Source organism: Mercenaria mercenaria, unplaced genomic scaffold (genome assembly GCF_021730395.1).
Source record: "Mercenaria mercenaria strain notata unplaced genomic scaffold, MADL_Memer_1 contig_1067, whole genome shotgun sequence".
In the NCBI taxonomy this organism is placed as follows: domain Eukaryota; kingdom Metazoa; phylum Mollusca; class Bivalvia; order Venerida; family Veneridae; genus Mercenaria; species Mercenaria mercenaria.
Window position 1 is genome coordinate 24,744 of NW_026459037.1, and position 16,620 is coordinate 41,363.

The following is a 16,620-nucleotide window of genomic DNA, read 5'->3' on the forward strand; positions in this document are numbered from 1 at the left end:
CTGTTTCGTATTTGTGTATAAGTTGTTCCCCTTGGATAGAAAAATCGGCAATCTCTTATTATGGGAGTCAAACGTTAGTGTACGCAATACCCAAGTAATTTTGACTTTATTTGGGGGTGCATCTTCGTTTTGTACACATATTTTATATCCTTTTACGTCTCTCGGTGAAATTGTACAGATTTTGTCAGACGAGCATAAAAAAACTTTCAATATTTTACATCAACAGTAAATCGTACTGTTGTGTACTATTCTAAGGAAAATTTTTACTTTCTAAATGACAAACAATACCAAAATGATCACAGGCAGTGTCCTAAATGACAAACAATACCAAAATGATCACAGGCAGTGTCCTAAATGATAAACAATACCAAAATGATCACAGGCAGTGTCCTAAATGATAAACAATACCAAAATGATCACAGGCAGTGTCCTAAAGCTAGTTTTACAGCTATAACTTTGCTGAAAATGGTCCGAATTTTATTTTACATTCTTTAAGATTTTTCAATTTTGGTAGTTGTTAAATATTCAAAAATCGATTTAAAAACCTATATTGAAACAATTAACAAAACCTCGCCCGTTATGAGCGGAGAATAGAAAGGTCTGGAAACGCTTTCATTCTTTAATATCTCCTTCTTCGATGTATTTCCTTTTAATCAATGAAACAAAAAGGATACGTGTTCACGACGTTTTCTTTTTCTGTGTTAAGACAAATTTTCATTGATGAGTGTTAATTTTTGGCATTTTTTTCTGAGAACCGTAGTCTTCTTTTCGCTAAAAATATTATTAGAGATTAATTTAAAATTCAAAATCATCATCAGATACTCCAAAACTGGCTAGATAAATAAACTAACTTTACACGGAGAGTTGTATCACAAATAAACATTATTCTGTAGCAGCTGTTTGTTGATAGTTTTCTAGTGTTTTATGGCATTGCATATTTTTACTGTATTTACTTATACGTGTGTAAATTTTTCAAACCTAAAAAACATGTCTGTGCTCATGTTTTCAAATATGAACAGGATTATATTATATCTAAGTGTTGCTTGGGAAGTCTTGATGTGTGTTTTGATCCAACAGTAGCATACAAATATAGTAAACCACCAGTTATATACGAACGGTTATTGTTTTCATATTTGTTGATAATAAAAAGTAAGAAAAACACGTAATTGTTTTAATACTATTTATTGCATATATACATATAAACTAATGTTTAAAAAACTATCAAAGATTACAGAATTTTTCTTTAGTACAGATCAATTGTAATATTTTTTCTAATAACTGCTAATATATTTATGTTTAACAGCATTGTTATTAATTTACACTAATTAATAGTAAAATCTTCCGTTGACATTTAAATTTAACAATTAAAATATATATCAGTGTAAGTTTCTTTGCAGAAAGGAAATTGAATATCGGTTAAAATTTAAAAAGGCAACTTGCTTAATGCTGGAGCTATGTAACTAGAATGAAGTACCATTCCATTTATTTATATTTGATTCTGGCACAAATAGAAATTTCAAGGGTAATATCTCAATGACTTCACTAAAATATCAATATTAGTAAAATCATGGGGTTTGTCGGATAAGACTTTAGAAGTCGTATTGAATTTTCTATATCTACTAACGGATGTTTATGAATTTTTCACGGAAATTAACGTTAATCAACGTAAGAATAAAATGAAAGGAGACTATGCACAAAGAATTTGTAAATCTAACGTCACATTATTTGCTCACAAAACCATACTTAATTCAACGGTTCGGATCTGGAAACAAACTCAAAAGGCAAAGTGAAAAATATTATAAACTGAAATACGTTTTTTTGCCATAACTTGACATTTCATGATTTCTACAGCTAAAAATGTTTTTAATTTAAGGTGAAAAGTATACATGATATATATAAAATACAAACACAAAATAAAATATATACAACGTGAACGCTCTATGTTGCAGGCGAATCATTACCAAAGATTTTTTATCCAGTTAGCTACTTTTTTCACGCAATTGACCAAATTACAAATTTATCCTTGATTTTAAACAAGCAAACATTCTGACCAAGTATCACAAACATGAAGTAGAATATATGGCGCCTAGAATGTTAACAAGGTTTATTCTATAATTTAACCCAATGACCAAGATCTTCGGCATCTCACTTTTCAGCTTGAGGGATTTCATAGAGACAAACGTTCTGACAAAGACTTATGATGATCAAGTAGAAAATTTGTCCTTTAAAGTGTGAAAAAGTTTATTTTTTCCTACGATTTGACCTAGTGATCAAGTTAAATATCTGAAATAACCCGGTTTTTAACTTCACCTAAATTTTATAAAGACAATTATACTATCAGAATTTATGAAGATCAAGTAGAAAATGTGACCTTAAGTGCTTTAACAATGTTTTTCTACGATTTGACCTAATGACCTAGTTTCAGGGCAAAATCTAGTTTTGAACTTACCTTTTTGTCATAGAGATAAACAAAAGGTTTTTGATTATATTATTATTGTTATCATTATTATACCAGTTTTATAAAGCGCCCGTTTCATGATAAACACGTTCAAAGGCACTTTACATATAGAAAACGCAGTCACACAGGGCGCGAAATTCATCCTCTACTAGTACAGACACAGAGCGAATTGACCAGATGGAGGGAGTGAGATAAAGTCCCCAGAACAGATAAAGAGAAATACTTTTTAGATATAGACTTATCCATCTAACTTAGCCTAGCTCTTTGCGAATCTGGTTCTTTAACGTGCCCGGTGTATAGCATGATGATCAAAGAGAAACTGTGGCCTCGAAATTGCTAATAAAAGCTAGTGACCTAGTTTAAGACTTCCGGTTTAATATTGACATAGATTTCATGAGAACAAAAATACTAAAAAGTTTTATGAAAGTCAAATGCAAAATATTGCTTCTGGAGTGCTAACAAGATTTTTCTTATGTTACAGAGATCCAAGGTAAACAAGTTTCAAACGTGATCTAAGTTTTATAAATACAAACATTCACAAAAAAAGCTATATGAGGATCAAGTAGAAAATCTGGCCTCTATAAGGTGAAAAAAAAGGTTTTGACCCAGTGATGTAATTTTTTACTTCAGGCTTTCCCATTTTAAATCTATCCTAAAACTTATAATAATTAGAAAGAACATATGACCTCTAGCATGTTAATGAAGTTTTTGATGTAGTTACCTAGATAAAGACCCAGTTTCAAACTTGACCTAGATTTGATAAAGACAAACTCTCTGACGAAGTCTTGGGAAGATTCGGCAGAAAAAGTGGCCTTTAGCATGTTATCAAGGTTGGCTGTAAAATGTCTCCCCGTACTTGGATTCAGTGTTGTTATATTTTCTGGTCCTTTGGGATCATGGAGTCCATTCAACATGTGTAATAGAGTTCCGCTTAAGCCGGTGCTAGGGGGCGTAAGAGGTGTTGCACATTTCATTACCTCTCATGAACAGACTCAATCAAACCGAGTTTGCTACTATTCTTCTTGGTTGCATTCTTTGCTTCCAAAGGATCTTTACACAGATTTTATTCCCTATGAATTGACCAAGAGACCTACTTTTTACTCCAAGATAACCCTGGAAAAACTCATCGGGAGGTTTGTTATGGGTCACATTCTGACCAAGTTTTATGAATTTTTTTACTGGTCCAATATTAAGATCACATTATGAACTATCGAATTCATAGCGACGCACTCTGATGGACCATTAATACACGATGGTCACTACAGCTTACCTTGAAGACTTTGTGGTCTGGTGAGCTAAAATAAAACGTAATGGATACAAGTACACATGGACTTGTTTTTAATAAAATATGGTTTAAAAAAATAAAACAACGTTTAGATCTGTAACTTGTCATAACAATGTAAACAAGAAGTATAATTATGATAAATGCCAGTAGCTCTCAAATGTCTTGTTCATGTCTGCCCTTGTTTTTTATTCTTCTCACGTAACTTCTTGAGAACTCGCTTTTCCTTTCCTGTTCTGTATCTCCTTGTTAGTTTTACAGGTTCAAGAACAACTTTCTCGAGTTCATTTTCTTCAGTATCTTTATTTCCATTAGGAGCTGCATTTGCTTCTATTCTCGCTGCACCTGAGCGATTTTGTATCTGCGAAAAGCAAAATATTTAACGTATAATAATAACTTAAAATAAAAAATAAGATGTTTTAGGGGTTGCAAATAATGTTGCAAGTAGTGAGTGTGTCATGGATCTATTGCAACTTTGAAAGGAATTTGTATTACATTAATACTGTAAGTTCAGTTTGAGATTATTGAATTGGCCTAATACCCGTAAAACAAGCGGTGAGAAACTATACTTTGTAAACTTTGAAATAAAGTGGCACTGAGACTTTACAAAGCTGGTGGATGTTGGATTAAGTCTGCTACGGCTCTATTCATGCTTTTTGTATATTTGTGTCTATTTATTACACCTGTATTTTCATTACTGCATTGTGCAAGTTTTTGTGTTTATATATGCATGTGCTCAGTCAGTGTGTATGTTTGTACATTTACATCACCCGCTTTTGGCATTGAGTTTTTTATTTCCTGTTAAATCACTTAAGAAATTAAGGAATCCTATTTAGCGTATGTCGTTTATCTTCTGTTGTATTACAGGTCATCGCAAGCTACGATACACGACACAACGCGCCTCAACACGCGACACGAAAAATGGCAATACGACACGACGCCTAAAATGAATCACGCGAATTGCCGATGCCGACCATCGAATTGTGTGTCAAGTTTCTTGTCGTATTGTCGTTCGTCGTACTGTGTGTCAGCCGTCCATTGTTTTAGGTCAGCCTACGATATGCAATACCACGCGCGACAATACGAAACGACGCATAACATGACGCACGATAATGCGACACGACGGTCTACAATAAATCACTTTATCAATATCGTACGTCGTGTCATATTTTCGTGCATTGAATTATGTCGTATTGTCGTCTGTCGTTTCGCACAAACACGCAACACGACGCAGAAAATTGCGACATGACGCGCGTGATTATGTCTGCCGCGATTTCCTGTCGTAATGTCGCCCGTGTTATCGTGTCTTGAGCGTCGTGTCACATTGTTGTGCGTCCTGTCGCGAGTTTTATCGCATGACTCAATTCAGACAAGCGACAATACGACAGAACATTTTTACACTGTTGTGCGTCATGTCGCCTGTCGTGTCGTTTTGGTTGTGCATCGTGTCATGCGTCTTGTTGTGCGTTGCCATAAAACTCGAATGACACAAAATGAGCTAAAGAGGATGCCGTTATACGAGGTATTTGAGCCCGTACCAGATTGATTTTAGAAATAATACAGCAAACATGCTGCAAACTTTTCATCTTAAACTTAAGTTTATGGCTAAAGCCGTGAAGGAATAAGTCAAACTATTGATAGATAGACGAATGAAGCAAAGTGGACCGAATATTTACCACCCTTTCTGTGGCCGGAACAAACCATAAACTTACGTTATAACCATTGTACGTTACAAACAGTTTTGAAATAGTCCGTTATTTATGGAATATTGCTTACCCCGATTTTCTCTGTTTGTTCTTCCACATAAGCACTTATCGTGTCTAGGTCGTTCTGAAGCTCACCTGCTATCTGATTCACATATTCCTGCTTTTCAGACCACTTTCTGTCCTGAAATATTTCTCCAAGCACTTTTTCTATTCTCAAATGAGTTCTTTTTAGCCTCTGTATTTCGTCTTTATAGTGTTCGTAGTGCTTTGAAACGTAAATTTCATCAGACAAGTTGTATTTCTCATTCTGAAGGAAATCATAAACACGATTTATTAATGGTTTTAAATGCGTTTCATAATTGCGTTTAAAACTCTCCAGGTGCTCAATGTTTTGGATATGCACGGGATCTTTTTCATGTTCGTGCTTTGCTTTAATTATCAATTCTTTGTAGGTATCATTTTCAATCTGGCTATCTTGTCGTTGCATAGGATTCACTGCACTATCCGAACCCTTTGATAGTTTAAATATTTGGTTCTCTCCAGTTTCACATTCCTCTCCAGTTGCTTTGGTTGATAAGTAACTTTCGAAGCCAATCTCACAAGCCCTACATTCGCTATCATCAATCGAAACAAAATCGAGAATGTAATCATTGTGTGAAGCAGAGTCGATGTCTGTTGTTTGTTTTTCTGCGGTTTTACTTTCTGTAAATCCTAACTCTTCCTTTTCTTGTAAAGTCCGTAAGGCTTCTTCCTGTGTAAGGTCCGCATCTTGTGGAATGTCCTCAACTGATTCTTGCGTTTCGACCGTGCGTGCTGTGGATGTCTGTTTTAAGAATGTTGAAGGGAGTAAACTGATATCTAATTCTAAAACAGTACATTTTTCTTTGCAGTCTGGTGTCCATTTAACGGCATGTATTTGTTCGCTCATATTTCGACTATTTAGGAACGTTTTCAAACATTGTGCCACATCTCTGATACCTTTGAACTCTTTTACTTGATCATGAATTTTTATCAGTCGTGGTGGTATGCTGGGCGAAGAGAAAGTTCTGTTAACAGAATTGAAGAGACTTGTCTCACATTCTACCGGTACACATTTTCCTACATTGCATAACATCGTCATATTCAGTATAATGAGCCTCTCTTGTAGTACACTATCTTTGTTGTCTTCCTTGCATCTCTTTGAAATGATTTCAGGTATCTTTGCTCCTTGTGCATGTCCCGAAATGACAAATGCAAACCTTTTCACCCTATCCAACAAAATGTCTTCAAATTTCTGATGCTTCTTTCTCCTTGATATTGATTCATATATTGACTGTGATCCTTTTGGAAACGTGGCCTGGATGAAGTGCAGCAGTGCTATATAATTGTTTGGAACAATGAAAGTAAACTCTGTGTCTACTTGTGTCTTTGATTTGGCAATCAAGAAAAAAGCAAGGGTAGAATAAATTCAAGCCAAAGTAGATAGTGATGGATGTCAGGATAGAAACAGGCAATTGATCTATCTTGCAGTTTTCGCTGACTCAGCTGCGTTTGAAATTTTGCAAAAGACAGAATAGCAGCATATGGGTCACCTTTTATCAAATGTTCATAGGCATCTGTAAACCTATGGGCCACACAAGTAATGAATATTCGTCTATCTGGCTTGTTTTGTGTTTCCACAAACGATGACATTAAAGTATACTTCTTTTCCTGTTTTATAAAGTCTGTTGGATTTCTGTCCTTTAAAAGTTCATTATCAAGGGCATTTTCGAAAGTAATCATTTCTTGCTTTGGTGTTCTTTCAAATCTGAGTTTTCCAGTTTTAGTTTCAAAATGAAAAAGGTGATATGCAAATTCAAACAAAAGGAATATTTCCGTTTCAATAACAGCTCTACATTCTATCTTTCTGTTGCCATATGTGCTTTCGTTCCAACAGTTGAGCAAGTATTGCTTCATATGTGCAAGTACTACGGTATTAGGTTTTATAAACTGACCGCTGTCCTCGGCCAGAAACCAAGGGTGTCCAGATTCTGGTAGAAAATCTTTCCATAAGAATCGACACGCCCCGTATCTTTCATCTGCGTGTACACATATTTCTTTAGCTTTCATATCTGATAGTAGATTTTTTATTCCTTTACTATGTTCACTCTTACAACATTTCAAAATGCCATCTGCTTTATAACAATATGCTTCGTACTCAACTAAATGCAAATCAGTTTCAATCAACTGTTTAAAAGTGGTTTTAGTGTGTTCTGTATGCATCATGTTGCAAGCTTCTGTATCTACATCATTACATGTGCTGTCCTTGCCTAAATGAAGTGATCTGCACTTCTGTAATGAAACTCGTTGATCAATCAATGCCCTCTTCACGAATCTTAACCATGGTTTACTTTCTCTCAGCAGATAATATACAATCTTGTTAATACTTCGTTCTGCCTCCAAGACTAAATTCTCATGATTGCTCAACTTGAAATTGTGATTTATCATTTTAGCACATAGCGGTTTGGTTGCTGGAAATGTCACTAGACTACTATGGCCTTGTTGAACTATTCCATAAAACTGACAGTATGACTGGAATTTTGCCTCTGACAAAGGTCCTATATTTGAAGAGCTACCTTTCAAGACAAAAGTCTTGCAAACGTTGAACAAGCAATCTGCACCTTTCAGTAAAAATTTAAGAATTTCTTGATTGTTATGGTCCATGAAACGTGTAAGTTGAATGCAGCATTCTACATAACCTGCTTCATTCGGATATGGGCGTGATTCAATAAACTCTTTCCCTGCAGATAAAACATATTTAACATCGTTATATAGTTGTGCTTGCAAAAGCATTACTTGTCCCGACATAGTTTTGTCTCCGCAATTCTTAAAGACAGACAGAGCTTGCTGCAAATCATCTTCTACGGCGGCTTGGTTTGATGGCATCTCCTCTTTATTTTCGATGGTTACCCTGGAGATATCGAGTAAACATTTCGCTATCTGTTTGTCATCTCTTGACCTTCTTGCCATATCTATTGCATTTTGTAGATTGCCTGACGTCAAATGCAAATGTGTAGCCTCAGGAAATCGACCTAGAATTAAATTGTATGAAACAAGTGAATAAAGTATTGCCATGCAATATAAAGCCCCCCTTTTTAATCTACTGAAGAATAATAATGAACTGACACCTGTCAATCAATCATGTATAAACAGTATTATATTGTACTTTAAATACAAAATGTTATAACACAGTACTTGGATTAAAATTTTCATACTCAAAAATCTACAGTTTATGACTGTTTTAAAACATCTTTAAATGTAAAGAAGTATTTAATTTCAATTTTGGTAACATTTTGTTTCGATATTGATGGGAAAATCGAGAAAAATGTAAGAAATTATATTAAAGGGGAGTAATTCATAAAAAATATACCAACATTTTTTAAATGGGTCCATATGACACATGAGCTTATATACAAAATACAGACTGGTCAGGAAAAAATCAATGTTGAAGTTTGACCTTCTTGTGTGACCTTGACCTTTGCGCTATGGTTATTAAACATGACATATTGTCTCATTATAGTGAACATTTGTGTCAAGTAATATTAGAATCCCTTAAGTGATGACAGATTTATGAACCAGAAAGGAAGAAAAATCCGTTTGAATTTTGAACGGCAATAGTGGCATTGACCTTCAAGTTAGACTTGTCTGGCATTGACCTTCAAGTTAGACAAGTCAGACACATGTAGTGTAATGGCTAGGTTTTGTATTTTATTTTGGATATTTCTTTCAGAGATTTTTAAAATTAAAACTGTACATTTCGATGTTGTCAAATCTTCAGTAGCTTGAGGGTGTTGAACATGTAAATATCAGTGAATTATTTTCTAAGTATCCTTAAGTAGACATAATAATGTGTCTGCTGTTTTTTCCTGTATTGTCCTATATAAACTCAAAATACACTGTGATCAGGAGAGGGACTGCCCAGGTAGGTGATGGGCTAGGGATATGGTCCAAGGTCTGACTGACATCTCTCAGGGGCTGAAACTCACTTATTATTGTTAAAAGCTAGGTTGAAATACATTCATAAATAAGAAGTTGTGTTATAAGAGTTGTAAACATAAGTGTTTTTAATGGCTTACTGAACATAACCGTTTTTTTGAAATTCAACTGAACATTTATTAGTATTTATGATATATAAGAAACTGTGCATTACTCTTCGAATGAAATAAAAATGTTAGAACTGTTATAATGGATAATATGTTGTGTTTTAAAGAAAGCTTTATGTGCATCGGCCACTATACTACGCTACACAAGTTATCTCATTATGGAAAACATTTGTACCAAGTAATATTAAAATCCTTTCATGAATGACAGATTTATTGACCTTTCTAAAACAATCTTTGACGTCCAAGTGTAACCTTGACATTTGAGCAAGAGGTCTGGGTGTTATGCATGACACATCGTCTTATTGTGGGGTACATTTGTGCCAAGTAATATTGAATTCCTTTAAAGATTAGGACTTTTGAATAACAGATCGGACACGAAAAAACCTTATTGGTCTTTGAACTCCAAGTGTGACCTTCACCTTGCAGCCAAAGGTCTGGGTTTTGCGAATGACATATTGTTTCATCCAGAGGAATATTAGTGCCAATTGATATTTAAATCCTTTTTGCATCACACAGATATGCACCGGACAGGAAAAAAACCCTTTTCACCTTTGATCTCCGATTGTGACATTGCCCTTTAAGGTTTAACTTTGTCTGATTACAGGGAACATTGTAATAATATTATAATCCCTTCTTGGGCGACTGAGTTCATCTCATGTTAACATTTGACTGTCAAGTGTGACTTTAAATTTTGGGTTACGGGTCTGAAAGTTGCACATGGCAAATGGTCTTATTATGGGGTACATTTGTGCCAAGTAATATTAAAATCCCTTCTTGGATGGTCGAAATATAAACCTGACAGGAAAAGGCCCTGTTGACATTTGACCTCCAAGTCTGACAATTACCTTTGAGCAAGCGGTCAAGATTTTGCGTGTGACACATTGTCTTTTCATAGTGAACATTTACGCCAAGTAGTATCAAAATCATTTAATAAATCACAGAGTAATCGGACACAAAACATACCCTGTTTATACCATGTTAAAATCTGACTTCCAAGTGTTACCTTGACCTTTAAACAAGGGGTCTGAAAGTTTTGCACGACACATCGTCTTATTATTGAACACATTTGTGTTAAGTAATATTAAAATCCCTTTATGGATGACATAGTTATACACCGGGAAGGAAAACAAAATCTGTTCACCTTTGACCTCAGTGTGACCTGGACCTTAAAGCTAAGGGTTCGGGTTTTGCACATGACTCGTTGTCTCCTCATGGGAAACATTCGTGCTTTGTAACATGAACTTTTCTCAATGAATAACACAGTTAAGGATCGGACAAGAAATTCCGACCGTCGAACGAACAGATGGAATGACAGACAGAAAAGCCCTGTCCTATAGTTCCCGAAAGTGGGTTTCAACCAACAAATAACTAAAAAACGTTTGGCGATTCAACTCCGCATCGCTACAACCATAAAAAGGCTTGTTACGAACGGATGTTATCTAAGTACAGTTCTCATTATTCTGACATCTGATGAGTTATTTTACTTTTGACTAATTGACTTCTGTTTCCGTAAATATATACATGCAGGGCTGACACTAAATCAGACCGTGCCGATTTAGGTAAATAATTTCACCTGCAATAGCTAACATATTCGCAGCATCAGATATATATCCAATTCCTTTGTAAAACTCAATTTTGTCATCTTCGTATTGAAATCTACTGACAGCCTCATGCATCTCCTTGATGTTACTACGTCTATGGAAGTCTTCTGCTGCCCTATAATGTATAAGAAATCTTATATCAAACATATGAATTATTTATGTATTTTCATCAAGCATATGAATTATCTGCGTATTAACAATTTATTCTGCTAAAATCCGTGAAAGGGGGCTTCAGTTAAGTAGACTAGGTCCAACCAAGTTTGCTATTATTTTACTTATGTGTTTTGTATGCTTTCAAAGAATCATCTTGTAGATTTTATTTACGGTAAAAGTTACAGAAACACATAGCTTACATAAACATTTTACCCTATTGTAAATCATTACTTTGTATGTTAGTTAATGAGTCATTTGCTCTCACTGAATAAAGACCGTTGACCTTGTACCAGTTCAAACGTTACTGCAGTCTATCTATACATAACAGACGTAAGGGGCACTAAAATATTACTGATTATGGTGACATTATCGAACCAGAGTACTAGTATAACTAATACCTGAAACTTATTTTCTCCTCTGTATATAATGGTTTGTTGGCTCTAAGCTGGTCTAGCAACGGATTAGCATTCTTCACCATTTCCTACAAATTATACATTCCATTTGTATTCAGTCATCTTTAAATTATCCTTGCGTAACCTGTTGTTTTCTTTTAGTTATTGTAAATTTTGTTTAATGTTAATTGTAAACTAAACGAAGTCAATTTAATTACTTAAACATGATTAAACAAGGGGTAAGTTTCTTCCGGGAGTTTGTAGTAGTGTCAACTCCAAGAAATTGCTTAATGGAAAAAATGAAATATTACATTTATTTTATATCTAAATAAAAATTCCATGAAATACGATTTAATTACATAGCGATTTTCTCTATTGTTTTTCGTATGTCTTCTAAATTATGTTCACACTAAAAATGACATATTATCTTTGCCAAAGAAACATGTATTTGCTATCCTAGTATATGGATTTCTTCAGATGAGGTAAAGTATTTAATCATTTAACAATGACCAATATCTAACATCATTTATTTGTTCTCAATTCCATCCGAGAAACATTAAAACGTAAACTGCAAAAATGACCTCATTTAAGAAAAAACAACTGGTATATAATCATATTTTACAGAACTATTAGCTTTTTACAGTTGATGTTAACACATACACCACAATCAAATTTTGAAATAAACAAGAGCTGTCTCCATAGGATGACATATGCCCCCGATGGCACTTTGAATGAGTAGTTATGGCCGATGTTAGAGTTTAGGACCTTTGACCTACGGAGCTGGGTCTTGCGCGCGACACGTCGTCTTACTGTGCCACACATTCATGCGTAGTTATTTTAAAATCCATGCATGAATGACAAAGATATGGACCGGACACGCCCATCAATGCACTATCATGAAAAATGACCTTTAACGTCTAAGTGTGATCTTGATCTTTGAGCTACGGACCTGGGTCTTGCGCGCGACACGTCGTCTTACTGTGGTACACATTCATGCCAAGTTATTTGAAAATCCATCCATGGTTGACAAAGATATGGACCGGACACGCCCATCAATGCACTATCCTTTAATGTCTAAGTGTGACCTTGACCTTTGAGCTACGGACCTGGGTCTTGCGTGCGACACGTCGTCTTACTGTGGTACACATTCATGCCAAGTTATTTGAAAATCCATCCATCGATGACAAAGATATGGACCGGACACGCCCATCAATGCACTATCCTTCAATGTCTAAGTGTGACCTTGACCTTTGAGCTACGGACCTGGGTCTTGCGCGCGACACGTCGTCTTACTGTGGTACACATTCACGCCAAGTTATTTGAAAATCCATCCATCGATGACAAAGATATGGACCGGACACGCCCATCAATGCACTCTCCTTTAATGTCTAAGTGTGACCTTGACCTTTGAGCTACGGACCTGGGTCTTGCGCGCGACACGTCGTCTTACTGTGGTACACATTCATGCCAAGTTATTTGAAAATCCATCCATCGATGACAAAGATATGGACCGGACACGAAAATTGCGGACAGACTGACAGACCGACAGACCGACAGACTGACAGACGGTTCAAAAACTATATGCCTCCCTTCGGGGGCATAAAAATCCAAATAAACGTGTATGTTATACATTTTGTAATGTTTCAGCTTTGGTACACCAATGATACCAATGATTACAAAGTATATTTACTGTACACCTATCTTCACAACATTATGTTTACATACCATTTCACGCATTTTATATCTTTTTACTACATCAACGGCAAGGTTGTATTCTCTGTTTTCATACAATATAGAAACGGCTTCATTGAACTTCTCCGAAAGTTCATAGAATCTGCTACATTCTACAAACTGTCTGTTTTTCTTGCAAAGTTCTGCGGCCTTGTCATACTGTAACAGAAAATTTACAATGACCAAATTCTCTACACTCTATCAAAATAAAAGTCAAATAATTTTACATGTAGATGGACAAAGTTTTATTATAAATCTAAGTACATACTAACAATGACTCATGTATATCAAAAGAAATTTGTTTATAGAACAGAAATATAAAGAAATATGTATATAATACCTCTCCAAGTTTCCTGTAAAGAGCTGTAGCTAACTTCACCTCCTTCGCATTACTAAGACATTTGGCTGCTTCAGTCAGGTGTTGACAATTCAAATACATTTCGGCGGCAAACAGGAATTCAGCTCTCATGTCTTTTATTTCTTTTGGTTTATCTTTCTTTCTTGAAGCCTAAATTATGATAGAATAAAATACTAGTTTAATGTCACTATTATCTTACCATTGTGACAACTTAAAGGAATTTATAACATAATTTCTGTCTTTTTTTTCAATCACCTGGTGGTAATTTATAATTCGTTTTAGATCGTAAAATCAAATTCTATTCTGCAAGTAACTAAAATATGTGGTGGTATAAGGATGTCGGGTTTTGTCTTGTGTGTTGAAATGAATAATAATATTCTCATTATTTTTCTTTGGTGGAGTGCAATCCTTTCACAGGTTAATGATCTTCATATAGATCTAATAATCTTCAATGTGTCGTGTGGCTGCCGTAAATTGTCACCCTGTTTTTGTTAATATTTCTGATCCTTTTGTTTGGATCACGGAGTCTATTCAGCGCTATTCTATAGTAGAGCTCCACTTAAGCCAGTGTTAAGCGCGATAGGTGTATTGCATATTTCATTACTCCTCATGAGTAGACTAAATAAAAATTTGCTAGGTTTTGTTATATGTTTCCAAGGGATCTTTTAACAGATTTTAGGGGACCTCCGTGACCGAGTGGTTAGGCCGCTGACTTCGAACCACGTACATCTCACAGCTGTGGATTCGAAACGCGGCTTGAGGTGTAGAATTCTTCCATGTAAGTAAGCCATCCAGCTGGCTTATTAACAGTCAGTGCTTCAACCCAGATGTCCACCTGTGTCTTTGATAATGTCCTGAGGGGCACCTTGGGCCTTCTTTTACTATCAAATGCTACAGAGCCGGCATATGACCTATAATTTTGTCGTTGTGACATAAAACAAAACAAATCAAAACAAAACAAATCATATAATTGTTATCAACTAACAGTCCCTATTTGTGCTATCACATTTTACCTCATTTATCCACCACCTAGACAAACAAATTGTATTTTGATAGTTACATTTGTGATTTGGAACAGTGTTTATAGATAACAGCTTTTATAGCACAGTTATGTCCGTCTCCCTATCGCCCCAGCTTACGTGGGATAAAATTATTGTTTTGCTATCGCCATCTATCCATCTTAAGCTTGTCTACATTTCATCTCTATAATATCTGACGGTCAGATACCAATGAACATTCACAGAGGTATAAACATAGTTGTGCAAAACGCCGGCACATAGCATTACATCGATTATTTATTGGTGAGTTTTGACCCTTTAAATGTTATTTTTGAATATATTAGTACCAGGCCTAGTTGCGTACATTTTACAAGCTATATGGACAAACGATTTTTATCAGAGTTACGGGCCTTTCAAATATGAAATAAGTAGTTCTTTATTTTTCAACCAACCTTTGTAAGAAAGGCCAGAGTTGCTTGCTGGTCCTTTGGGATCATTAAGTATGTTTCTTTGTTTTTGTTTTGTTATCGAAGGGTTTAATGTCACACCAAAACAGTCTAGGTAATATGGCCGTATTTCAAGCTTTTGATGGTGGAGGAAGACCCCGGGTGCCCCTTCGAGCATTTTTCAGGCATATGTACCCGAGAAGAACCATCAACCTACTGTAAGCCAGCAGGATGGCTTCCTCACATGTCTTCTATACCTAAAGCGAGTTCGAACCCATATCGGAAAGTACAAGACTTCGACCTCGACGAGCTTAACCACTCGTTCACGGAGGCCTCTGTAAGTGTTTTGTCTGGAGTTATTTTTACCTTAAAGGTCATTTTAGAATAAAATTTGTCCAGACTGCTTCTTCTAGAATACTGGTAGAATTTGATCAAACCATACGAACGATCAATAGAAAAAATGGAAAACCACAGGTCATCCAACATGACATGAATAAAAATATTGAAGGCTCGCTTTCCAAAGGATCTTTTTACAGATTTTATTAACTATCACAACAGCAATCTTTAAGTGCCGTGTGGCGGCTGTAAAAAGTCTCAGTGTTGTTATATTTTCTGGTCCTTTGGGATCATGAAGTCCATTCAAAATGTGTGTAATAGAGTTCCGGTTAAGCCGGTGCTAGGGGGCGTGCGAGGTTTTGCACATTTCATTACCTCTCATGAACAGACTCAATCAAACCGAGTCTGCTATTATTCTTCTTAGTTGCATTCTTTGCTTCCAAAGGATCTTTTTACAGATTTTATTGATTGGGCTCGTCAATGTACGAAAATGGAAATGCAAACTAACCTAGGTGCGCATACGTGTTTACATGTTAACTGTTGAATGCATTTTTGCGTAGCTATGTCAATTGTATTTAAGAGACCAATTTCATTAAACAGTTGTATTTTCCCTTAAAGGAATTAAGATATTAAAATGTACAAAACTTGCATTTTTATCGTCACAGAGTTCACTTGACCTACTATGATGTTAAGGCAATTAGCATACCGTTAGCGCCATGTCATGTGCTTGGGCCAACACTTGCTTGTTCTGATCCCCGCCTCTGCGGAAACAATTTGCTGCAACACCATACAAGCGATTTTTCATACAGTCATCTCCTCGTTGTATCCAGTCGTGATTACTAGATTCCACCACAAATATCGTGTTTGACAAACCTTAAAACAACGAGGATTTCGGTTGTTATGTGTTTCGCATACCTTACAAATTTAATATTCGTTCATGAAAACAGAAACAGCATATATTTCTTATTTTCTTACTTTCCATATATAAAAAAAAGGTTTCTCAGAAATGTAAAAATTATGTAGTTTGGTGCATAATTA

At 35.4% G+C, this 16,620-nt stretch overlaps 1 protein-coding gene across 1 annotated transcript in view; it reads right to left on the reverse strand.

Annotated features, from left to right (window-relative positions):
- Nucleotides 1–3,779: 3,779 nt before the first annotated feature.
- Nucleotides 3,780–16,620, reverse strand: part of LOC123563771 (TPR and ankyrin repeat-containing protein 1-like) — a 37,102-nt gene continuing 24,261 nt past the window's right edge. Inside the window, 8 exon segments of the mRNA XM_053532262.1 lie at nt 3,780–4,101; nt 5,517–6,865; nt 6,868–8,496; nt 11,141–11,283; nt 11,720–11,802; nt 13,439–13,603; nt 13,785–13,952; nt 16,289–16,455. Coding sequence (XP_053388237.1) covers nt 3,910–4,101; nt 5,517–6,865; nt 6,868–8,496; nt 11,141–11,283; nt 11,720–11,802; nt 13,439–13,603; nt 13,785–13,952; nt 16,289–16,455 — 3,896 coding nt within the window. The 3' untranslated portion in view covers nt 3,780–3,909.